Below are 25237 nucleotides of genomic sequence, written 5' to 3'. Positions count from 1 at the left end.
ATATATATATATATATATATATATATATATATATTGCAGTTTGGCATCTATACTTACATGGCTCTCTTCTTCAGGTGCGGCAGGGATGGCATGATGGATTGCATTCCTCAAGAGTGCAAAGCAGAGCCCATGCTGAGGAGAATTCTTAGCAGCAAGTATGGGTGAGGTGGAGAGGCATAACAAGGCTGGGCAGTGGTCCAGCCCACTCCTTCATTTCTCAAATCTGCCCGCCTTATGTTTGCCAGAAGATTATAGCATCAATGGACTCATTTCAGAATGACATGTTCCTAGGTTAAAACTATAATATTAAGGGGAAGTAGGGCATACTTGTAACATTTCAGTAATACTTAGGTACTGAAGGTGGATGACTAGTATTGCAAAAGAGAACATTCCCCATTATCCATCCAACCCTGCAGAATAACTCATCCCACCCTTTTCCCCCAAATCCCCAAATTCTTGTTTAGCCAAGATTAATTTAGTCTGACCCATGAATCGCTCAAGCATCAAGTCTGTGTTAGGAGGATTGTGCATACCGTATAGTGCTGGAGGAAATATACTTTGTAGTGCCAAGGGTCTTTATATATATATATATATATATATATATATATATATATATATATATATATATATATATATATATATATATATATATATATATATATATATATATATAAACACACACACACACACACACACTTGCTCCAGTCAAACCACAGCTTCCTTCAATTTTTGTTTGGTACACGTGTAGGCATTATTCTTCATTTATTGCCGTAATGACTGATTTTTCTGTTTACATTGTTGTGATCATTTAATTTCTTTGTTTTAATGTATGTTAGCTCTGCAGCTACGTTACTTTTTTTTTTTGCGGCAATGAAGGTATCTACTTACCCAGTATTAATGACATTCTGCTCACAGGCCATTAGTTATTTTCTACAGCGCATTATTTATTTCATAAGTACGAACGGTGCAAACGTTTTGTTTTGTGACATTTTAGTGCTAAATTTGCATCCATCACGTTCCAGAAATTATGCTTTCCCCGAAAAATTTCCGAACATAGGTAATAAAATAAATAGGTTTATATATATATATATATATATATATATATATATATATATATATATATATATATATATATATATATATATATATATATATATATATATATATATATATATATTACGCAGTTGCTATTTTTCTGGGACGTCTGCAGTTTATTTTCATGTAGAATAATGGTTTGCAAAGCGGACAAAGGGTTCCCGCGCGGCCTAGCGGGGAAGCAAGCCCTCAGAGCTGCTTTGGTTTTGGTGCTTGACCCGTTTTCTGTGAGGGGAAACTGGTTCGAAACACTTTCGCTTCACATCTTATCTTGTGGCTCCCTGTAAGGTACTGATCTGCTCTCATATCTTTCACTTGTGTTGTTGTAGTAGAATACTCGAAGTGCTCTGATAATTCGGCGTGTTAGGCTCAGTGTGCCGAGCGTCACTGGCTGCGATAAGGCGTGCAGGGTTCAGGGAGGAAAACGTCATGGCCGCTACAGGTACTGTGTGAGCCCTTTCCTGCCTGAGTAAAGCTTCTTTCACCATTCTGGAAACTTGTGAAGCGACGAAGGACATCAGGAGATTACGGACAGATGGAAAGAAGGTCAGTGTTATGTTGATCAAGAAGGGGTGAGGCAGCCTGGTTTGTATGTAGTTTTGCCCTAGCGACTTGACAGCAGGGCTTGGGGTTACCCCATCCACATCGCTGAAGTGTAAGTAGCCAGGTTGGTGACGTGACGTAATATCCTGATATCCTTAATATTGGGTCTCACCTACCTGTGGGTTTAAGACGGAAATTACTTGGGCATTACCAGGATTCATGCAGCTTGAGCCCATCGCGAGGGTTTTTGTTAGGGTTCAGACAAGACTGTGTGCGCGCCTGTGTGTCAGCATATGCTCTATGCTGTTTTATGAAAACTTCAAACATATCAGCTATTATTATTATTATTATTATTATTATTATTATTATTATTATTATTATTATTATTATTATTATTATTATTATTATCATCAGCTTTGGCAATGGTTAGAGTGGGTGTGAATTTTTACATATATAGGTATATAATTAATTGTGCATTAGACAAGTAGAGGGATAATAGCTGGTGCAGCATTACCTTTCTGGGAGTCTTTTCCCAGCCTCCCCACCGCACAGCAAGCGTTGCTCTGTCACGTGTGCTCATCCCCTCGTATTCCTTTCCTATATAGGTGCCAAACCACTTCAATGTATCGTCTTAGTCTGGGTGGGAGAATACCCGAGAGGCACTTTTATCTGCCAAGGCAGGTCAGTGGCCAAGGGGCATCTCACTGCCCAAAGCTCTCTAGTGTGTGACTGCTGATTTAAAGTGTTCATACGTGAAACTGCCTAGGTTGTCGAATGAATACATAGAGTGCATGGTGCCTTTGAGGTTATTTTGCCTCTTCCCTTGTGATGCTGGGGTGGGCCTCCTCCTCCCTCCCTCCACATTAGGGATTACCCAGTAAGCTTAGGGCTGGCATGTGTAATACTGTAGATGTTAGGATATGCTCCTGAGAAACCTGTTAGATTAGAAGTGCTGTCCATCAAGTGCTCTTTGGCTTCTATTGAGCTCATGGCAATTATTTTCTTTCTTTTCCCAGCATTGTTAAGGATTCTGAAGGAAAAAAAAAAAAAAATATATATATATATATATATATATATATATATATATATATATATATATATATATATATATATATATATATATATATATCTTTTCATGTAGAGATACCACTATTGCTTGAGGGCTCAAGAATCATTCAGGAGGATTAAGTTCAGTTTTTTATTATTAAAGTAACTTTGTTAATTAATTGCAAAGTTTATTGATCTTATCTTTCATAAGTGTATAACATTTTAGTAAAGTATTATTTACCAGTGTTCAAGGTTAGTTTGTGTCTTTTACATTATTTAAAACTGGCAACCTCCTGTTATTAGACATGGCTAGAGTTCTTACATTAGCTATAAAAGTGTTTTAATTCTTGTTCCTTCAAGCTTAATCATTTGGCTTTCATGTGTATGGTGTAGTTTGAGTGACTTTATTATATATTTTTGTTTTTCTGATAAGACTGGGAAAGTTAAGTAGATAATTACTAGGCTCTTGTAGTCTTACCAGTCACTCCCAAAATACTGATTGGTGCACTTGACTGGGCCAACAGTTTGTGTCACTAGGACAGGATGGGTTGCTTGACTGGTGCTGAGCATCATGGATGTCACACCATCTCCAGAGAATAGTGTAGAATGAACTGCCATGGTCAAGTCACTGCCCAGGAGACAGCACCAAGCAGTGACTGTGGTATTGAGCAGTTCAGAATGCCCAAAAGCAGTATTCATTAATTGTGATCACTATTTAATTTTTATATTTTAGTAATAATTATTGTAATTATTATTATTATTATTATTATTATTGTTATTATTATTATTATTATCATTATTATTATTATTATTATTATTATTATTATTATTATTATTATTATTATTATTATTATTAGTTACAATATTTATTATGAAGTAGGATTTCCTTGAGTAAGCCTTACTGATGAGTCGCCTGTACAGCCGCTGGGTCACTGTTTGCTGCCCAATTGTAAGCCTTTATTATTTGTATAAAATGTGAATAAAAGAGAAAACTGAAAGTCTGCTCTTGTCTAATCCCATCTAAATGATATCGTATAGTAGAGTTTGTATTTAGACTTTATCTCAGATATAGATATAAGTAAATTAAGAAATTAGGTTTGATATTTGTTTGGTGGGTATGTTTTTTTTTTTTGTTTTTTTTTATGTAGGAAGGACACTGGCCAACGGCAACAAAAATCCAATAAAAAAAAATGCCAATCCCATAAAAGGGTCAAAGCAATAGTCAAAAATTGATGAATAAGTGTCTTGAAACCTCCCTCTTGAAGGAATTCAAGTCATAGGAAGGTGGAAATACAGAGTCAGGCAGGGAGTTCCAGAGTTTACCAGGGAAAGGGATGAATGATTGAGAATACTGGTTAACTCTTGGATTAGAGAGGTGGACAGAATAGGGGTGAGAGGAAGAAGACAGTCTTGTACAGCGAGGCCGTGGGAGGAGGGGAGGCATGCAGTTAGCAAAATCAGAAGAGCAGTTAGCATGAAAATAGCTGTAGAAGACAGCTAGAGATGCAACATTGGGACAGTGAGAGAGGCTGAAGATGGGCTGTTAGAGGAGAGAAGTTGATGAGACAAATACAGGATAGGAGGATAGGAGGAATACAGTGATAGGAGGAAAAGAGTTGCATATGGGACATGGTATAGAGGCATTCAGGGAAAGAATATTGTGAGGATATTGATGTTATGATTAGTTACATGAGAAGGCAGGATGGGTGTTTAAAAAAGAGTAAAGCATCAGTGTTGAAGTGTGTGTCAACCCATGGTACTAAAGAAACCAGAAATTATATATCAATGTCATGCCAAGCAAATTTGCACATCATTTTATAAAATATCTGCAGGCTTAATCTGAACAGCTTGGAAGAATGACATAATGATACTGATTAACAAGGAGACAAAGATCTAAAAATCTACAATCAAATGTAAATAAAAGTGTTTTACAAAATGCTAACAAATGTAATTATTTAAATGTTTGATTCTAATCAAATGAAAAACAAGCATTATTTTGGAATGGCTATATTACAACTGACCATTTAACAAGACTTGAAAATTATGCAGAATACACTGAACAAGTGCATTGTTTACATTTCAAGGTATTGCAAGAGTTAAGATCATTGAGAAAATACCTGGAAAAAGTATTGCACAAGGTATTATAGTCTCTTCTAAACAGTTTATGGTAGTATTAGTGGAAATTTAAGGAAGAATCCAGAGACCGGAATTAAGAAAAGTAGAGGACCAATACATAGGTTATCTAAGATTTGTCAATTACAATAAACATTTGACATAATGAATGCATATGGGGAGGAGAGTTGGTCACTAAGGGCAAAAACTTCCTATATCCAGAGGTCATTAATTAAGATCCATTTAATGAACACCATTTGTCATTTAACTACAGGGATTTGTTTGGTCATATGCATCCTCTCATCTCTTCTGACTCCCCACTCCCCATCACAGCAGTTAATAACAATTGTTTCTGTCTTGTGCAGTGCTGTACAGTACAATACTGTCCTAATATAAATGCCCCCTCCTGCCTCTTTCCTTCCTCATGGGAATAACTAGTTTAGATGGGCTAGGTGTGAGAACCCTCTACCTGGCAGCATTATCACTTCAACCACAACCAGGGAAAAGTGACCTGTGGTTTACAAGGGCTCACCTGGCAACCATGACCATAGATGACAACATTGCTGAGTAGCACACTGTTGTCATGTGTTACGGATTCATTTCCATACAAAAATCCTTCATACTATCCTAGAATTCACATATTTACATTATATGGGTTTGTTTTACCACATACAAATATTTGAAGACTTATTTCAAATAACCATAATGTTATTGTAGGCCTGGTTGGGGTTGAAGTGATAATGCTGTCAGGTAGTTCTCATGACTGCCCCTGCTAAAGTGTCTTAATATTTGCATCCCACTATAACATGAAAGCAAATAATTCTGGTGAAAATGATGTACTTGTAAATACTGTGAATATCACTAAAAGCTAACCTGACAGAGGATGTTTTGATTCTTACACAGGAAATAACATGGCAGCAAAGGACAGAACAGAAGGGGGGATTAGGGAATTCTTGGCACATGAAATGATGGGTCCTCCAATCCAGCTCACTGAGGCTTTGAATATAAGGTAAAGCTTAATCCATTCTCTTGTTTTATTAATTATATGTATACCTTTGTTACTTGCATTGATTTAGTTAGATATTTGGTATCAAACTGCATATTTTTAGGGTAAGAGTGTACATGATGTGTGTATATATAAGGAATGTGTATAGGTAACTAATAAAGCAGCTAGAATAATGTTTTAAGTTTTTACTATTCTATGTATGTTTATTCATCTGTCTGGTACACTTACAGGACCAGATATGTAGCCATTTTAGTGCTTTAGGCAAGATAAGGATCATGCGTCTTGAAGTGGAAGATCCATAAATTTCTCATCATCCAGTGCCTACAATGTTTGTGTCTTCTGTTGATAGTTTTATGCTTTGTCACTAATCCTGTCATTTCCATCATTCACTCTTAATATTATTTTACTTACAAACTTATACATGCATATGTTCATCAAGATGTGCCCTCTCCTTAATTTAATTATGTGATATTTATTGGCTTTAAATTTTATTTCCTGTGTTGTATTCATGTATCATAATTAAACCATTCTGCAGATTCTCATAGTCCTTATGGCTTCTTATCTTCCTTAATCTAATAATTAACTTTGATAATTACTTATTTCTTCAGGAATATTATTTGTACATTTTGAAAATGCTGGTGTTAAAATTGGTCCCTGTGGTACTGTGCTTTTTACTTTTGTCCACCATTAATTTGCTTGTCTTATTTCTGGTCTCATTTCTCTTCTTTCCAGGTATTTTCCTTCCAGTTTTTGTACATTTTTCTTAAATTCTTCAGTCTATTCTGTTTGAAACTGTTCAACCATTATTATTCATTCCTTTTCTAGCTGTTGTTATTTTCTGTATATGTAGTACTTGTTATATATATATATATATATATATATATATATATATATATATATATATATATATATATATATATATATATATATATATATATATATATATATATATACACACACACACACACACACACACACACGAAAACAGATTTGAAGGAGAAAGAGCATGGCACAGAGACAATGTGATGAGAAAGATACAGGTGGACATAAGTGAAATTAAGAAGATTATGAAAGATTTGAATGTAAGTAAGGCTCAAGGACTGGATGGAGTGTCCAACTGGATACTTAAGGAATGTTTTGAACAACTGGTACAAGGTATACACAGTACCATAGTGTGTTCTTTTAAGGAAGGAAAAATTCCTCTAGACTGGAAGAGAGCCAATATTGTGTCATTTTTAAAGGAGGTAATAAAGAAGATCCATTGAATTACAGACCAGTGTCCCTATCAAGTGTGGTGGCAAAAATAGTGGAAAGAATAGTTAAAAACAGACAGATGAAATATTTAGAAGAAACACATACATTGACTGAGAGACAATTTGGTTTCAGAAGTGAAAGATCTTGTGTCACAAATTTAGTGAGCTTTTATAGTAGAGCAATTGATATAATTCAAGAGAGAGGGTTGGGCAGACTGTGTTTATTTAGACCTAAAAAAAGCATTTGATAAGGTATCACACCAGAGACTGCTATGGAAAATTCATAATATAGGGGGTTTGCAAGGAAACACACTAAATTGGATTACAGACTTCTTGAGAGATAGAGAAATGAGAACAGTAATAAAGGGAGAAAAATCAGAATGGTATAGAGTTATAAGTGGAGTACCACAGGGGACAGTCTTATCCCCCGTAATGTTTCTGGTGTATGTCAACAATATGGTGGATGAGGTTGACAGTTATATAAGTTTGTTTGCATACGATGCAAAATTACTGAAAAGAGTGGAAAACAGTATGGATTGTGAATTATTACAGAAAGATCTAAATAAGATATATAAATGGAGTAAGAAATGGGAAATGGAATTCATTGCAAAGAAATGCAAGGTGATGGAATTAGGAAAAAAGCAAAAGAAGATTGACAAGTTCCTACACCAGGAGTGGAAATTAAGAAAACCAAAGAAGAAAAAGACTTGGGAATTACAATAAGTGATAATTTATCACCAAAAAAACATGTAAACAAAATAGCTGGGGAAATCTAGAGTTACTAAGAAAGATGAAAGGGGCATTTGCTTACATGGATGAAGAGATAATGAAAAAATTGATGGAATATGTGATTCGACCAAAACTGGAATATGCCACAATTGTTTGGTCACCCCATGATAAAAAGGAAATAAGGAAAATAGAAAGGATCCAAAGAGCTGGAATCAAATTGGTACCAAGTTTGAGAGATTTAACCTATGAAGAAAGATTAAGGAGATTGAAGCTTCCATCATTACAAGAGAGAAGAGAAAGAGGGGACCTGATTGCTATATACAGAGCTTTAAAGGGTAAGGATCAAGTTGACAAAGAAGACTTATTTGTGTGGGACTCAAGAGATACAAGAGGACATGGAGTGAAATTGAGAAAAACAGCAAGTAGAAGAGATGTCAAGAAATATGGTTTCCCAAATAGAAGCATAGAAATATGGAACAACTTAGATGAAACAGTGGTACAAGCAACAAATATTCATGAATTTAAAGTTAAGCTGGATGCTTATACATATGGAGACAGGACAGCACGAGCATAGCTCTTTTCCTGTGAAACACAACTAGGTAAATACACACACACATATACATACACACACATATATATATTTATATAATGTGTGTGTGTGTGTGTGTGTGTGTGTGTGTGTTATATTTGAATATCTTGTAATAATGTAGCATTTCAGAGGTCTTTGCTGTTACAGAGATCTGTCAAATGAATCAGGCACACTGTTTGAGGTGGCAGCTGAACCATCAGAAGACCATCACCCTCCACTGCAACAATCAAACTTTTTTGATGACATCTCTCTCATCTCCAGCCTTAGCCTTGGAGGTGGAATGTTTGATGAGGATGAAAGCAAGTGTGAGTTGACAAATAGTAGTTAGAAGTAGTAATAGTAGTAATAATGTTTTTCTTCTAAGAAATAATTATTGTAAAAGTATTGGCAAACACTATTATTTTCTTAATTGAGGATTACACAGTGAGGTACTCTCTCTCTCTCTCTCTCTCTCTCTCTCTCTCTCTCTCTCTCTCTCTCTCTCTCTCTCTCTCTCTCTCTCTCTCTCTCTCTCTCTCTCTCTCTCTCTCCATGATGGGTAATTTGGCATACAACCAACTTGTCGCTCAGGTGAGTACAAAGTTTTTTTATTTTTTTTATTTATTTATTTTTTTATTTATTTTTTTATTTTTTTTATTTTTTTTACTTTACTGGTACATTTGCTACTAGTAAACATTATGTTATGCATTGTAGGATAAAAGGCACTGTTTGTACATATTTTGATGTATTTCAAATGGCCTTTTTTTTCATAGGAATTTTTTTTTTAGAATAAAAAGCCAAGTACACCAGTGTGTGTGTGTGTGTGTGTGTGTGTGTAATAATAAATGGTTTATTAATGTAGCAACGACAGTGGGTTTAGGGGTAGGCTTAACACTAAAACTAAGGTTAATCTAGAGAAAGGAACTAACTGTTAAAGGCTTGCACCATGGTGGGAACCACGCTGAGGCGGTATCAGTTTGTGTGCAGCACTTTTAGGGGCGTTATCAGGTCATGGTGTTGTGTGGCATGGATTAGGTTGGACACATTTGGGGGCAGCATCTGAGGTAGGCATGGATGGTGCAGCAGGCCCTTCCCAAACTTCTCCAGGGTCTCTTGGTGTCTGGCAGACAACCTGGGCAGACTCAGGGTGATCAGGACATCCTCATAGTTCATGTAAGCAGGGCTAAGGATGACTTTGCATGTCCTCTTCTGTACACTCTCCAGCTGCTGCTATTGTGTGGGTGGCTCTCAAAACCACTCCATCATTATTCTATTATTATCTGTACTCTTTCCATCTTTCATTGTTTTTCACATGAACATCTGTTTCTTTGAATCACAGTCAATAAAGAGCTGTTTCAACCTTTCCCACTGCCTCTTTATATTTTACATAGCTAATGATCCTACAGCACATACTTCACACAGGTGATGGACAGAAACTCCACACTCCAGCTTTTACAGTGCTTCCACTTTTCTTTTATTGTTATTGTGTTATGTTCACTTTTTGTGCCACAATTTCCACTTCATTCTTCTTTTAAATTCATAGCTAGTGGGAAATAAGAGTCAAATAAAATCATTCATAATGAAAAAACTCTGCTTAATGCTGGTTACATGCATACACATGCAGATTCAAATTCAATGCAGAGTTTCTTCAATGGACTTGTAGTGCAGTGTAGAATAGCTCCCTTCCTCAAAACTGTTCCTGGCTCTATCCCACAGACAGCAGTAGTAATTTTTCAATATATATATATATATATATATATATATATATATATATATATATATATATATATATATATATATATATATATATATATATATATATATATATATATATATATATATATATATATTTTTTTTTTTTTTTTTTTTTTTTTTTTTTTTTTTGACAAGCACTGCCCCCCCAAAAAAAAAAAAAAACAACTGTGGTGCCAGTCTCCAAAGAAAAACGGCCAAAAGGATTATCCAAAGTTGAAGTGTCTTGAGCTCTCTCTCTTGCAAGAATTTGTCATAGGAAGGGGATCTATTGAAGCAAGCAAGGAATTCCAGAGTGAAAGATTGTGAATACTGGTTCTGGTTAACTCACATCAGGAAGGGGACAGAATAGGGATGAAAGAAAGTGGAAGGTTTTGTGCAGTGAGGCCGTGGGAGGGGAAATAGCAAAATCAGAATAGCAATTATTGTGAAAGTAGCTGTGGAAGATAGCAAGAGATGCAGCATTGTGGCAAAGAGAGAGAGAGGCTGAAGATGTTTACAATTTGTAGGTAATTATAAAATTTGGTGGTAGGACTTACACTCTTACGTAGATTATATTTTGGTGCTCTGCTATGATTCAGTACTCTTGTTTTCTTCTCCCATTTTTATCTTAACATTTTCACAAACAACAGAGCAGTAGTAAATTTTCAACATTACTCCATACAGATGTTGATAATATATACTCATAATATATATATATATATATATATATATATATATATATATATATATATATATATATATATATATATATATATATATATATATATACCCAATACATATTTTGATGGCCTCTTCTCACTATTTTGCACACAACAGTGGTAATGTACTATGATTATAGCATCATCTGTGGCCACACAGTGAACTAATCACTTAGCCACTGCATGTTTAAATAGCTCAGTATAGCCAGCTGAAAATATGTTGGATTAAACAATGCTGGAGTATCAATGTACAGTTATGCAGAAAAGTATAAAAGTGTAAATGCTTCATTACACAACATTTTGACCAAATAGAGCATTTTTGATATAGTCAGCAAACTTTGCTGCGGAATATCATGAAGGTTATGTAGCGTATCATTGTGATCCTATCCCTCATTTCGTAAATCACAGATATCAGATGCCACACTCAAACAGTATTTTTCAAATTACTTTGGCCATTGAGTGAAAAATGACTCACATTATTTCAATAAGGATATTTTCTCTCTGACTGTACATACTTGTATGATTTTATGCTTGAATCTACTCTTAATGTGGCAAGTGTAGAATACTATACTACAGAGTTTTAAATCTTATTTGAGTGCAAGAGAGAGAGAGAGAGAGAGAGAGAGAGAGAGAGAGAGAGAGAGAGAGTAGGAAGGGGGTTTACCAAGAGAAGGGTCTAGTCAGGAGATTGGTAAAAGTAAGTAGGAATTATGTATGTGAATGAGGATTAGGTTAGAAAGTAATTACAGTAAAATCCCTCTCATCCGGCATTCGAGTATCCGGCAGCTTCAAGTATCCGGCACATTTTTCCCCGAGCCTTAAAATCAATAAAAAATCAATGTGTACTCAAAATCGATTAAAATTCCCGCGCGAGGCATACTTTGTCCCCGCACCACCAGAGCGCACTGCTTCACGCCACCCGTGGCCCACTGCACTGTGTTTACTCAGTGACTCAGTCCCACGTGTGCACTGTTTATCGCCTGATGCCTTCATCATGCCTAAAGTTGTAGAAAAGAGGAAGCGTGTTGTGCTTACACTTAAGCAGCTGATCAGATCAGCTGATCTTTGTTATGGTGAGATGCGTGAGTGTAGGGTGGTGATTGTGGACATAATTTCACTTCTATTCAAGTATCCGGCATGTCGGCGGTCCCGTTGATGCTGGATAAGAGGGATTTTACTGTAGTCACTTTTGGAAAGTAAGATTTTGTATGTAATAAGCTCATCTATATATTTTGTATTATTCTGTTTTATTTTTGTGGAGAAAGAGACATTTTAAAAGGCTAATGGAGGAAGGTATGAGTAATGACAGGAAAATGGGAAAAATAAAACAAGTGTGTATTGTCTTCATTTCATTGATTCCTTTCTTCCTTGTAGTGTCAGATGCAGGAGATGAAGAGCCTTTTGAGCAACTAGCATGTCGGATGGTGGACATCTCTGGGGATGGTGGGGTGCTGAAAATGGTAAGTGGTGTTATTCAGGGTTAGATCAGTCCAGAGTGGTGCATGCTGATAGGAACATGTTATCCTGGTTACTTCAAACAATTTATAGCTTGAAGCTCATTCAAAACTATATTAATCCTTATACTATACATTAAGTACACTTCATTGCTTTACTCTTACTCTTAGTCTTTACTCTTATCATAGAAAGTGTGATTTTGCAGTCCAAAAGATTTAAGGCAAACAAATCTTCTGGAGTATTTAAATTGCCTCTTTTAGATTGGTAAAGCAGTAAAACATAATTTTAGCTTTAAAATAAATTCTCAGTTTGATTTATATGTGTGTATCTTCATTATTAATTGAACATTTTAGTGTGTATATATTATAATACACAAATCTCTTCATAATGTATTTGGTATAACAGTTTATGTTAATGATTGCTTTATTCCTCATGGTGGTTCAGGAGGTGAAGGCTGGAGTGGGTGAGTCCATTCCTGATGGGGCTAGTGTAACCTTCCATTATAATGCTTTTTTGGAGCACAATGATGAACCCTTTGACTCCACTCTGTTACGGGGCCGCCCCGAGAGAAAACTGCTTGATGATGGAGGGCTGTTGCCCGGCCTCAACCTAGCAATCAAAACAATGAGGTGTAGCGAGACATCCAGGTTCCTTATCTGGCCCCAGTATGCTTTTGGAGAGGTAAGACTGATGGTTTAGATCCTTCTGAATGTGAAAATTAAAATAGTTGCTAGTTATTATGAAGTATCAATATTTCTCAGTACTCTAACCTATTCTGAATTAATGCTACTTATTCTTTCCTCTCAAATAATATATGTATATATATATATATATATATATATATTTTACCTAGTTGTATGTACCTAGTTGTGGTTTATGGGAGGGGAGTAATCTCATACTATCCCATCTCTATATCTATCCAGTTTGGTCTTAAAAGCATGGACAGTTATGGCCTTGACAGTGTCTTCATTGAGTTCATGCCATTTATTCACACTTCTGTGAGGAAAACTATACTTTTGATGTCTGTTCCACAGTTAACTTTCTTCAACTTTTTACAGTGTCCCCTTGTACTCTGTGTGTCTTAAATTTATAAAACATTCTTTGTCCACTTTTCCATACCATTTATCATTCTATATATGTTTATTAAATCTCTCTCTCTTTCTCTCTCCTATTTTCAAGGGTAGGAATTTCCAACATTCTTAATCTCTCTTCATAGGTCAATTTGCTCAACTCCGGAACCATCTTAGTGACTGCTCTTTGTACTCTTTCTAATTTTAAAATATTCCTCTTTATATGAGGAGACCACACCACTGCCGCATATTCCAATCTTGGTCTTATCATGGAAATCAACAACTTTTTATCATTCCTTCATCTAAATATGAGTATGCCGTTCATATCCTTTTTAAGAAATTCATCATCTCTCCAGTAATTTTATCATTGTGTGTCCAGAGTCAAATTTTCAGTAACTGTTACTCTCAAATCTACTTCCTCTTTTGATTTCTGTAACTTCACACCATCCATTTCATAATAATATCGTATTCTTTTTCTTACTCTTACCAAACTCCATTACTTTACATTATCTTAAATTGAATTCCATTTGCCAAGATTTACTCCATCTATTTATCTTATTTAAATCATCTTGCAGTACCATAAAGTCATTTTCATTTTCTACCCTTCTCATCACCCTAGCATCATCAGCAAATAAGTTCATATAACTGTCTATTACTTCATTTATGTCATTCACATATATTACAAACATTATCAGTCCCAACACTGACCCCTGTGGGACACCACTAGTTACTTTCAGCCAAGAATAATTCTGTTCTTGTATTACTGTTCTCATCTCTCTATCATCCAGATACTCCTCCATCCACTCCAGCAGTCTTCCTCCAATATTTCCATAATTTTTTATCTTCCATAGCAATCTTCAGTGTGGTAGTTTGTTAAACGCTTTCTTCAAACCTAAGTAGACACCATCCACCCATCCGTCTTTCTCCTGCTCAATATCAATTATCCTTGAATAAAAGGACAATAAGTTCATGGAGCATGATCTTCCCCTCCTAAATCCAAATTGACAATTTACCAAAACTTTATCTCTTTTCAAGTGTTCCATCCATCTTTCCTTTATTTTTCTTTCACACAGTTTTCCTACAACACTTGTCAAGGACACTGGTCTATAATTTAGTGGATTTTCCTTATTTCCTCCTTTGAATATTGGTGTAATATTTGCCCTCTTCCAATCTTTTGGTACTCTTCCCTGTGATAGTGATGTCACCACTAGACTGAATTTTATCAGCCTGTTGTTCTCCACATTCCTTCAGTATCCAGTTTGATACTCCATCTGGACCAGATGCTTTATTTATATCAAGTTCTTCCATCATCTTGAAGTAGTTCCTCATAAATGACTGGGACTGTACTCACCAACTTATCCTTTCCAGCATCAAACTCCCCTTCCACAGTAAATACTGATCTGAAACTATTGTTCATAACCTCCACCATGTCCTGTGCATCCTCATAGATTTTTCCTTCAACTTTCAATCTTGATACACCTTCCTTCTTCTTCATCTTCCCATTAATATGTCTAAAGAACAGTTTGGGTTCATTTATACACTTATCTATTATATCTCTTTCATAATTTCTTTTCTCCATTCTTATTATCTCAACATACTTTTTTCTCTAGCATCAGTATATTCCTCCCATCTGCTCTCAGTTTTCCTCTTCTTCCATCTATTCCAAGCATTTAGCTTTCAATTTCTAGCCTCTTTGCATTTTGTATTGAACCATTCTTTACCCTTTCTACATCTTAACCCTCCTCTAGGTACAGATTTCTCCTCAACGGAATTATATATCCTTATAAATTCATCCCATTTTTCCAAAACATCTTCTGTATCTTCAAAGTCTTTCCAGTCCATGGCAACAAAGTATTTTCTTAATTTTTCAAAATAAGCTTTACTATATTTAAATCTTTTCACCTTATAATTTTCATCAGTGATTACATTTTCATTTTTTTTATTTAAATTCCATCAACACTTGATATCTTTTACCTAGAGGGCTATCATAGTGTATAGTTTCAATAATTTCCATTTCCTTGGTAAACACTAAATCAAGTCTTGATGGTTTATCTCTTCCACTGAATCTTGTATCACAATCTACCCATTCTGTCATTAAGTTTTCCACCGCCCAGTTTAATAGTCTATTACTCCATGAGTTTTCACTTCCAGTAGTTGTCAGTGTTTCTCAATTTATCTTCTTACAATTAAAATCACCAAACAATAACTATATAACTACTTTCCATCACTATCTTTTCAAGACCTTTTAACACATCTACCAACATCTCTTCATGTGTGTGTGTGTGTGTGTGTGTGTTTGTGTGTGTGTGTGCATGTGTCTCCCTTGTTCTATTCCATGTTATCATTTTGTGTAGTGCACAGGGAATACAGAGAGTGAGTTGCAGGCTATCATGATATTTAAGTGACTATTTCAAAGTTTTGGTTTACCATTTGCCTTGAAGAGGCATTTTCTCATATACTTTGCTATGAAAACAATAAACAAAATTTTGCTTCAAGGTTGTACCTGCTCTCTTCTTTGTTTTTTATCACATTAGATAAACAAATAAAAACAGGAAAACAAATAAAAACAGGAAATACTGTCTAAACAAAAATAAAAACTTAAAAAAGAAAACTGGTGGTTGTAATTTGGTTATCTTGAGAAGACCAAGTAAAATGTTTTATTTAGAAGTAACATTTAGTATTAGACACTGATTGTTGTTCTAATCTCAAGTGTCCACAGTTTACAATCTTTGTGCAGTAGGCCTCATACTTCTTCAGTTATAATGCTGCCTCTACACAAAATATTGGCAGCATTATACGTAATGCTGTGAATGTAGCCTTATCCTTTACTTACAGAAAGGATGTCCACCCAGGATCCCAGGGGGTGAGGTACTTCTCTATGAGATCCAGCTGGTGAGTGCTGTTGATCGTGCTGCAGCTGATTCATTTGAGGATCTAGAGGGAGAAAAGCAAAATATTACAAGCTTCAAAGAGAAGCTGAAAGCAGCTCAAGCCCACCACCGACAGGTATGTTCACACTTACATCTTGAATCCAGTATGTTAAGATATTCTTGAGGAATGCATTCTTGTATGACATACATTTTATGTATCTCTTTTAATCATACGTGCTGTCTGTTCCTAAAAACTTCCCTAGGAGTAGATGAGTGTTGCAGAAGAAACTGCATTTATTCCTTTTTCCTGCATTTTCTCTCTGTGTTTTGATCCTCTGATTCTCCTCTCACCCCATTTACATTCTTATTTGTCACTTTAGAATATCTCATACATTCATTCCTTGCAGGTACTTCTGTAGGTTTAGAACACTGCAGACATGTAATACGTATATATACAGTAATCCTTCGACTATTGCAGATGTTACGTTCCAAAACTCCCTGCGATAGGTGAAAATCCACAAAATAGAAACAGGGCTGCGTTCAATAGTGCAACTCAGGCAACCCAGGTGACCCGGGTTGCCCGAGTCATTTAACTGAATGGTTTTAGGCACCTCCTGGGATACTGTAAACAAACCATTCATGTTGCCATGGAAACAGCCACATTCTACCCAAGTAAACATATGGCTGACGCATATCCACATGGCAACTTGTATTATGGAGCACTTACTGCCCTCGGCAGTGAGGTTCTTTGTGAAGATCTGTTACTAATATCATTCATTACTCATCCCATTTCCTTTATTTTCATTGTTTTATATATTTAAGACTTACTAGTGCATGTCATTGCATATGTGTGGACAGTTGTCGTTATTTGCAATAAATGACTGAGTATAACACCGATAGTTGTGACTTCATCGCAACACAGAGTAGATTACCTCCTCGCTTATAAACCTTTTCTACATTCTTAAACACTTTTTAAACTCAAACTTACTTTTATACACATCCTCACATATAAAATAAGAAATTAAATTCAGTACACTCACCTGTGAAGATACTGCTACTTGATAAATGGTGATGGTGATAGTATTTCCGATGTTTTGTTTACTTATCTACGGCACACTACATATTTTCTTTTAATATATTTCAATTAATGTGTTACACATGTACTGTATTTTTTTTTTTTTTATGCTAGAAAATGCCTATTTAACCGCAGAAATAATTAAAATTAAAAATATCAATACCTACCAGCTGCAGAAATGCATGATATACTGAGGGCGTGATAGGTGAATCTGCTCTAGTCAAGAGATTACTGAATACAAAATATGGCAGTCATTAGTTGCCCTCAGTCTTTCTACTTACTCTCATCCCTATTCTGTTCACCTCACTATTGCAAGAGTTGAGCAGTATCTTCACTCTTATTCTTTTTAACTGGTATACTCTGAAGCTCTTCCTGTTTTTGTATATCCTCTTGCTTACAACTTTACCCCTAAAGAGCAGATGGCAGGAATTCCCACTTGCTCGAAGGATGGCGGGGTGCGGGAATTCTCACCCTCTTCTCTCCCACCAAGATTCGCAATTCTATAATGTAATTATTGTGTCTGGTGGCTGATGGCAACCCTTGTCCTTCAAGTCCCAGTGCACAACTAACCATAGAAATGGAGGGACATGCTGACAACTGTTTCCCTGTGTCCAGATGCATGGATGAAGGGAGCATGATAGGGTTCTCTGTACCTACGATCCCATTATGGGGAAGTGCACGTGGTCTACCAATAAAACATCATTGAATGAGAGAGGTTATCATAAAATGCCTTTTTGATATGTATGTTGTGTGAGTAGCCAGGATGTGGAGCTCGGTGAGGTGGGAAAACAAGTCCAAAGTCAACTGTATTCACACAAACAAGTTTGCTTGATATGGCCAAAAATAGCACCTCTTCCCAACACCATATCTGCCATGCTACAACTGAGGGACTTCCAGTTTGTTTTTGTTATGTAGAGGAAAGATTGCTGGTGAAAAACATTGCAAATTTTTCAATTTTTGTCTGAAATTGCCACAAAAGACATTGGTGGGTTTTTTTTTTCCCAAACTTACCAGCACAGCACACATTTTGCAAGGATGCATTTGTCGTCTAGCTCACTCTTTAGAGGCTAAACTCTTTCGAAGGAAGAATGTCAAGACCTCTCAGAAACTGAATTGGTATCTCTTTCTTTGCTACTCCAGTTTCATTTTGAAATGGCATTGTAAGTGGGCTTTTTTTCCAGGCTGGTCTCCTCAGTATATACCTAAAAAGAATCTTCATAAATTGATTGCATCCACTAGAAACCTTACACTCATATTTTGTATCAAATGTATATTTTATTTTTTCTTTAATCAAAACAGGAAAAACCATATAGGTACCCTGTCACTCACACTTGCATTGTATATGAATGGATAAAGCAAGAGACTGTGCAAATATTCCCCAGTTTTCCCAAAGTTGATGAAGGAGCTATATAAAAATTTTCAAGGCACGGAACCCTAAGCTAAGCACCAAAGGAAAGCAAACTGGGGAGAAGATGAATCTCCAGCTTGCAGTGTTGTATAGGGACAAAGTCCATATACTGAGAAAAATCTTAAGAATGTCAGTGTATCTAATAAAAAAAAACATAATATATAGAAAAATATTACAGCCAACAGCCCGACACACGCAGGCAGTGCAGGGCAAGAATTTGTTTATGTTTAGGGAAACTGATTGTACTGCTCATAATTTTACACCATCTTTGCCCATCCATCCTTTTTCATGAAAACATACAAAAACACCTGGTGAGAATTCTATTTTTAGTTTTGCACTTGCACCTTAGTAATGGTAATAAATTCAAGGTATTTTATTCATTGGATTGGTATATCACTATCTCAGTTGTCTTGTACTCACTGACATCATAAACTTCACCACAGATGGTTTGGTAGTTTGGGTGTCATCTTTTACCACCGATATCAGCTAAAACCATTAAGTTTTGACTGAAGTTTTGGGGGTTGTCTTATCTGAACGTTGTCTTATCCGCCAAAATATGCAGTAGTTGGATGGCACATACTGACACTGACTGGTAATTTTTTTTGTCTTTTTGGCGCCAACTGTACAAGAGATGCTAATGGGAAAATTAATGTTTGAGAGAAAGAGAAAGCCGTGGCATAGTAGAAAATAGTGCAACTCTGTAAAGAGAGAAACATGTGCATAATGTGTGTGTGTGGAAGCCAAGTGAGCTTCCAGGCACACTAATCTAGCTACATTGGTAAAAGGTATCAGTATTCTTCAGCTGCTGTGAGTGGCTATTCATATTGTGACAGTCACTGGCTGTAAGTTGTAGCTGCTGCTGCCCACACACTAACTGTTCAAAACAAAAGAATAGCATAGCTATGTAACATCTGGGGATGGTCATCCTTTTGCATTACTCAGTCCCAGTAACCCTAAGAATTTAACTGAGTTTAATGATTTCAAGTTGCTGCAATACAAGAGGTGTGAATGGAGAAGAGAAGCTATTAGTATGGGATGTGCAATATTGATGATGGTAGCAGCAACATAATGATTTATGTGCTCAGAGATAAGTTTTGTGATCTCTAGGAGAGAACCTTACAATTGTAACCCTTTGCTAGACCTCTAGTTACTCTCTCCTTTGAGTCAGGGAGTGTTATGCATGTAATGGATCATCTTGTCATTTTTGTACTTTTTTTTTTCAGGTTGCTTCCTCTGCAGTTTAGTGATGCATATTTGTTCCATTTGGTACTGTATATTTAAGCTTTAAAAATGATCTTTTGAGGTCGTTAAACTGAACCAGTATTTTGTTATTAGTTTTGTGTTTTGTCTGAGAATTCTTTAAAGTCTTTGACTTCCCAGTATTTCTTCATTATGATACACTTAAAACATTTGTGGAAAAGAAGTCAGGTTTGATTACACAGAGGTTAATGAAATTCACAACCGAAGAAAGGGGTGTCATCTCCATTTGTGTGATGCAGGGCAATCAGCATCACCGCGAAGGAAACCTGCATGGCGCTAAGAATTCCTACTGCCGTGCTGCTTGGATCTTGGAGTATTGTGCCCTTAAGGACAGAGAGGAGGAGCTAGAAAGGGGCAATATCCTGGTCAGACTGAGGAGCAACTTAGCACAGGTAGGTACATAATATTCACTCAAAAGTAATACACTCATATCTACTTGCTTTAGAGGTTCATCTTTCCCATTTTTTAGTATTAAATATACTCCCATGTGTGTGCATATATATATATATATATATATATATATATATATATATATATATATATATATATATATATATATATATATATATATATGTATGTATGTATGTATATATATATATATATATATATATATATATATATATATATATATATATATATATATATATATATACACAGTGAAACCTTGGTTACCAAATGCTTCCCTTTTTCAACATCAGTTTTCGAACAAAATTTTGAACTCATAATTGCTTCAGTTGCCGTACCATGATTCAGTTCTCTATCGAAGTTGCTTGGTTTCAGATACTAAAAGACTAAAGCTGCTGTTTATTACTAATTTATAGTTTCTATAAATATTTCCTTCATTTTTATATATTTGGAGGAGAGACACAGTGGGTAAAACAGTAATTCAGTCTTTGAAATAAGTTAAATGTGATCCCATTGAAGAACCTCGATGTAAACAAACATTTTTCAGTGCTTGGGAATAATCCTGAGTCACCTGTGGCTCTCTTGATTACCCACAATGCCATCACTACTGCACAACTGCATTTTTCCAGTAGCTTTTCCCAGCAGCAAGATGTCTAAGTGTTATGATCACCTTCAGTTTGGCAGTAAGTGGGTTGCTCTTCTGTGTCACTCCTTCCCACATGAGATTTGTGACAAAGAGGATACCTGCTCAGTCTATACAATATCTTGATAAGTTTTGTATCACTAAATTCATTCAATACATCCTTTTTGCTGATAAATAATTTCTGAGCTGGAGATGTTGTGGAGCAGCCATCTTGGCTGTGGGAGCGTCTGTCATAAGTCGCTAAGACATGAGATAGGGTGGACAGGTGTCTGGGATCAGATTAATCCATTTTTCATTGATTCATATAGAGAAAATAGTTTGGGTTTCTGAACATTTCAGATTTTGAAAGGCATTCAGGAACAAATTAAATTCAAGAACTGAGGTATATATATATATATATATATATATATATATATATATATATATATATATATATATATATATATATATATATATATATATATATATATATATATATATATATATATATATATGCCTAGTTTTAGAGGATCATGAAAATTGACAAATTAATCTAAAAGCAAATTACATTGACCATGAAAGGCCTTCCCTTGACAGATCATGCAGAGTAATCATGTGCATCTGAAACAATATTAATTAGGCTATAAATAACCAATAAGGCTTGAGTGGATATACTTTGGCCTTGACTTTCTTGTCTCAATGCTGCTTTTCCCTCCATTAAGATCAGTTTCTAATGTTTTAGTTTCTTTACAAGGAACATACTCACATTTTTCCATTTTTCTGTCATTCTTTCTGGGAGCTCTGTCTCTTATGAGACTTCTCTCATTTTGACATCGTGGTAAGTCTCCTTTAAGAGCGCATGTGGTGATTCATCTTTGGGATCTTTGCCACTGCCCACCAGTGTCATGCTCGGGTTTGGAGCATAATGAATGCACAGAAAGTGATCTGAAGACAGGATACATTAGTCACAAGAGACTATCTCCTGGGATTGAATCCATAACAGAACACTCCAGGAATCCATTATGTTACTAATTTTTGGTTAGTCTTTAATGTCCTGTCACACATGTGTGCACACATGTACACACACACACACACACACACACACACACACACACACACACACACACACACACACACACACACACACACACACACACACTTATTGGTATATAAAGAACATGACTTAGTCTTGTTTACAACAATGTATGCATATGTATATATGTCCTTTTTTTATTTGCCAGCTAGTTTTGTGCTTCTACAGAAATCGTATAAGACATTAACTATATGAACTAGAGTATTGTGCATTACTAATGAAAAAGACACTTTTCAGGTTTACCTGGAACTGAAGGACCCAGCTCGTGCCTGTACTCAGTGCAGGATGGGACTATCAGTGACTGGAGAACATTCACAAGAGATTATCGCCAAGCTCAATTTTAGGTTTGCTGTGATTTTAGTCTCATCTACATACCTAAGTATTATATTAAATCTAGAATACAAAAAGGAAACTTATCCAAGTTATGTTATGAGAAAAGCTCTTGCAAAGTTGTGCGATCTTTATTTGAACTCAATTTGCAATGAGTGATGACTGTGGATTTGCCTTTCATATGCAAGTTATCTTTGATTTACAGCCTATCCACCTTATGACTGACTGACCTTTACAACCATGACCTGAATCAGCTGTTGGCCAACTGATAACAAATAGATTTAGTAAACACTCCTCCTCCTCCTCCTCCTCCTCCTCCTCCTCCTCCTCCTCCTCCTCCTCCTCCTCCTCCTCCTCCTCCTCCTTCTTCTCACAACTATTGTTTTCTAGCATATATCCTTTGCCATTCCCACTCAACAGCTTGTCAAAGTGGCTCTCATCATAATATATATGGTAATTATTGAATTGGCCAATTTATGACCAAGTTGACTCTCATCCTGTCGGTTTTAGTCCAAAGTCAACAATGATCTGTAAAATTAAACATATCCACAGGACAGGATAGCAGTTTTATTTTAAATTTGTTGCTTCTTTTGCAGTGAGCTTTACTTTAGCCATAAGTGAGACCAAGCCTGACTTATTGGTTTATAACTCAGGGCAGAGATTCATCCCTGATGTTTTATTAAAAAGTGAACTCCATTTTTTTCTCTTTCTTTTATTCATGCATTTGCATAACATTGCCAGAGATAATATGGAACATGTGATGTAAATTTTTCCATATTTTGCTCTGAATTTTTAAATTAAATTACTGATGCTTGGTTTCCGTTTACTTTATTCTGCACAGATTAGGGAAGGCCAAGGGTCTGCTTAATGACTTCTCAGGAGCTAAAAAATTCCTACTCCAGGCCCAGCGCCTCAAACCGGGCCGGGATGAAATCACAGAAGAGCTGGAGGCTGTAATCAAGCGTGAAGAAAAGTGGGCTGCTAGAGAGCGGTTCATGTGCCAGCAGATGTTTAACTCGAGTGCAACTGCAGAGCGCCAAGGTCAGGCCAGTGGCAAAGCATCAAAGTCAGTTGAAGAGCCAGGAAATACTGTTGGATTGCAAGATGGAGCCTTCAAACACAACTGGAAAGCTTAAGGCAGCTATGTAAAGTGAGTTGATGCATCTTTCATATAAGGGACATTATTTTTCATTTCCATACATTGATCTTTTGCATGCAAGGCTAATGGAGAATTGATACATGCATCATATGGATCCATGTGAAGAACTGCAGTCTTTTTTTTTTTTTTTTTTTTTTTTTTTTTTTTTTTCATGCAACATGAGGAAATACTTCCAGGTGATCCTCAAGATAACTGTATAATAGGTTGGCATTGCTACCTCATCATTTAGTTGAGTGCAGAAAGCGACCAAAGCAGACTGTGATTAATAGAGTGTACAAAATGGGATATATACATGTTTATGAATTGATGCATGGACTGTGAAGGCAGGATAATAGTAAGAAATATTTCACTCATGGTGTGTTTGGATTTTGGATCATTGACATGAAATTTTTAATGAAAACTAAAAAACATGTATCCTTCCTTATATGTATTGATTGGCAGGCATGCAACAAAAGCTCTAATGTTGCAGATAACAATGGCATGCCTTATGAGTAAATCTTGTTATTAGAAATACATCAATAATATCTTCAAAATACTTCCATGTAATCATTGTCATTATCATAAGCATAATTTTGAATGGTAGTTTCTATATTAGTTACCTGATAGTTGCTTGTAAAGCAGCACAAACCTTGGTAAAAGTTAGTGTTCTCAGCTCATAACTGACAAACATTCTCTCTCTCTCTCTCTCTCTCTCTCTCTCTCTCTCTCTCTCTCTCTCTCTCTCTCTCTCTCTCTCTCTCTCTCTCTCTCTCTCTCTCTCTCTCTCTCTCTCTCTCTCTCTCTCTCTCTGAGTATCATTTCATGTCTTTTTTGGTGATGCATATAAGCAAAAGGATGTAATTTTGGCATTTGAGCTACACACATTGCAACTATGATGGCTTATATGCCTTACATCACAGATAAATCCAAGATATAAAAACAATAACATAATTTTTTCTAGTTATTTTATAATTTGCATGATTTAATGCAACATTATTATTATTTAATCATGAAATATGAATTCATATACATAATGTTTTTTAATTCATGAATACAGTAAATATTGACTCCTTGAGGTGTTAGAATTGCTCAGACATTGTTGGTCAGAAGTTGGCTGACCTACCTGTTGACTTCAAATTTATTTAGCAATTCTGAAGTTATCCAAAGTGAAAAAAGGAAGAAAAACAGTTTTATGGACAGAGCAGTTCCTTCTTGGTAATGTTGCTCATGCACCAACACTATCAGCAACCATCCTATGCTTCAGATGTACATCAGCCATGGGAAAATCATCTCACTGGAGAGGTCCATTGTGACAATTTGAATGTAGGGATGAAGGAACAAAGAGCTGGAGGAAGGAAGATGTTTACACCAATGCCTTCATTTTGCTTATATGTAAACACAGTATTAGACACATGTGTTGAGTGTAGATTTATAATAACACCACATAAACTATTTTCTTAGGGTAGTTTTTGTACCCTGGTTCATTATTTGTTTGGCTTCAAATATGTTTGCTTCTGTAAATTCAAACTAAAATATTTTTGTTTAAAATTTCAAAAAGTTTTTCCTCTGGTATAATAAGTCTTTCCTTTATTATTTATGGGTTGAATTATGTCGTTCACCATGCTTTTCCTTTAAATAAAGGTGTAGAATATTTCTGGTTGTTCACTATTTTCATATTTTATCCATTTTTTATACTGAACTTGGG

General features: G+C 35.7%; 2 protein-coding genes across 3 annotated transcripts in view; both read left to right on the top strand.

The window, feature by feature from the left end:
- The window catches only part of LOC135104422 (mucin-3B-like), a 105846-nt gene extending 104204 nt beyond the window's left edge, over nucleotides 1-1642 (top strand). The window contains exon 22 of the mRNA XM_064011828.1: nucleotides 75-1642. Coding sequence (XP_063867898.1) covers nucleotides 75-165 — 91 coding nt within the window. The 3' untranslated portion in view covers nucleotides 166-1642. The remainder of the gene's footprint in view (nucleotides 1-74) is intronic.
- Nucleotides 1209-25185, top strand: LOC135104421 (inactive peptidyl-prolyl cis-trans isomerase FKBP6-like). 2 transcript variants are annotated; one of them, XM_064011826.1, is made up of 10 exons: nucleotides 1209-1641; nucleotides 5701-5806; nucleotides 8522-8679; nucleotides 12181-12266; nucleotides 12706-12942; nucleotides 16167-16337; nucleotides 20184-20336; nucleotides 22302-22408; nucleotides 23236-23544; nucleotides 24797-25185. In XM_064011826.1, exons 2-9 carry the CDS (start codon nucleotides 5709-5711, stop codon nucleotides 23528-23530), a joined length of 1305 nt encoding a protein of 434 aa, XP_063867896.1. In that variant the 5' UTR covers nucleotides 1209-1641; nucleotides 5701-5708; the 3' UTR covers nucleotides 23531-23544; nucleotides 24797-25185. The 2 variants fall into 2 exon arrangements, with proteins under 2 accessions (XP_063867896.1, XP_063867897.1); XM_064011827.1 differs by having other exon boundaries at nucleotides 1209-1383; nucleotides 23236-25185.
- The last annotated feature ends 52 nt before the right edge of the window (nucleotides 25186-25237 follow it).

Source organism: Scylla paramamosain, chromosome 10 (genome assembly GCF_035594125.1).
Source record: "Scylla paramamosain isolate STU-SP2022 chromosome 10, ASM3559412v1, whole genome shotgun sequence".
Lineage (NCBI taxonomy): Eukaryota > Metazoa > Arthropoda > Malacostraca > Decapoda > Portunidae > Scylla > Scylla paramamosain.
The sequence above is the reverse complement of the archived record's forward strand: the minus strand, read 5'-3'. Positions and strand labels throughout refer to the sequence as shown.

Excerpts from the sequence above, each read along its gene's own strand:
- LOC135104421 (XM_064011827.1), top strand. The coding sequence starts at position 5,709 with ATGGCAGCAAAGGACAGAACAGAAGGGGGGATTAGGGAATTCTTGGCA. Across the intron at positions 5,807-8,521 it reads ACTGAGGCTTTGAATATAAG|AGATCTGTCAAATGAATCAG; the intron begins GTAAAGCTTAAT and ends TTGCTGTTACAG. Across the intron at positions 12,943-16,166 it reads CCCAGTATGCTTTTGGAGAG|AAAGGATGTCCACCCAGGAT; the intron begins GTAAGACTGATG and ends CTTTACTTACAG.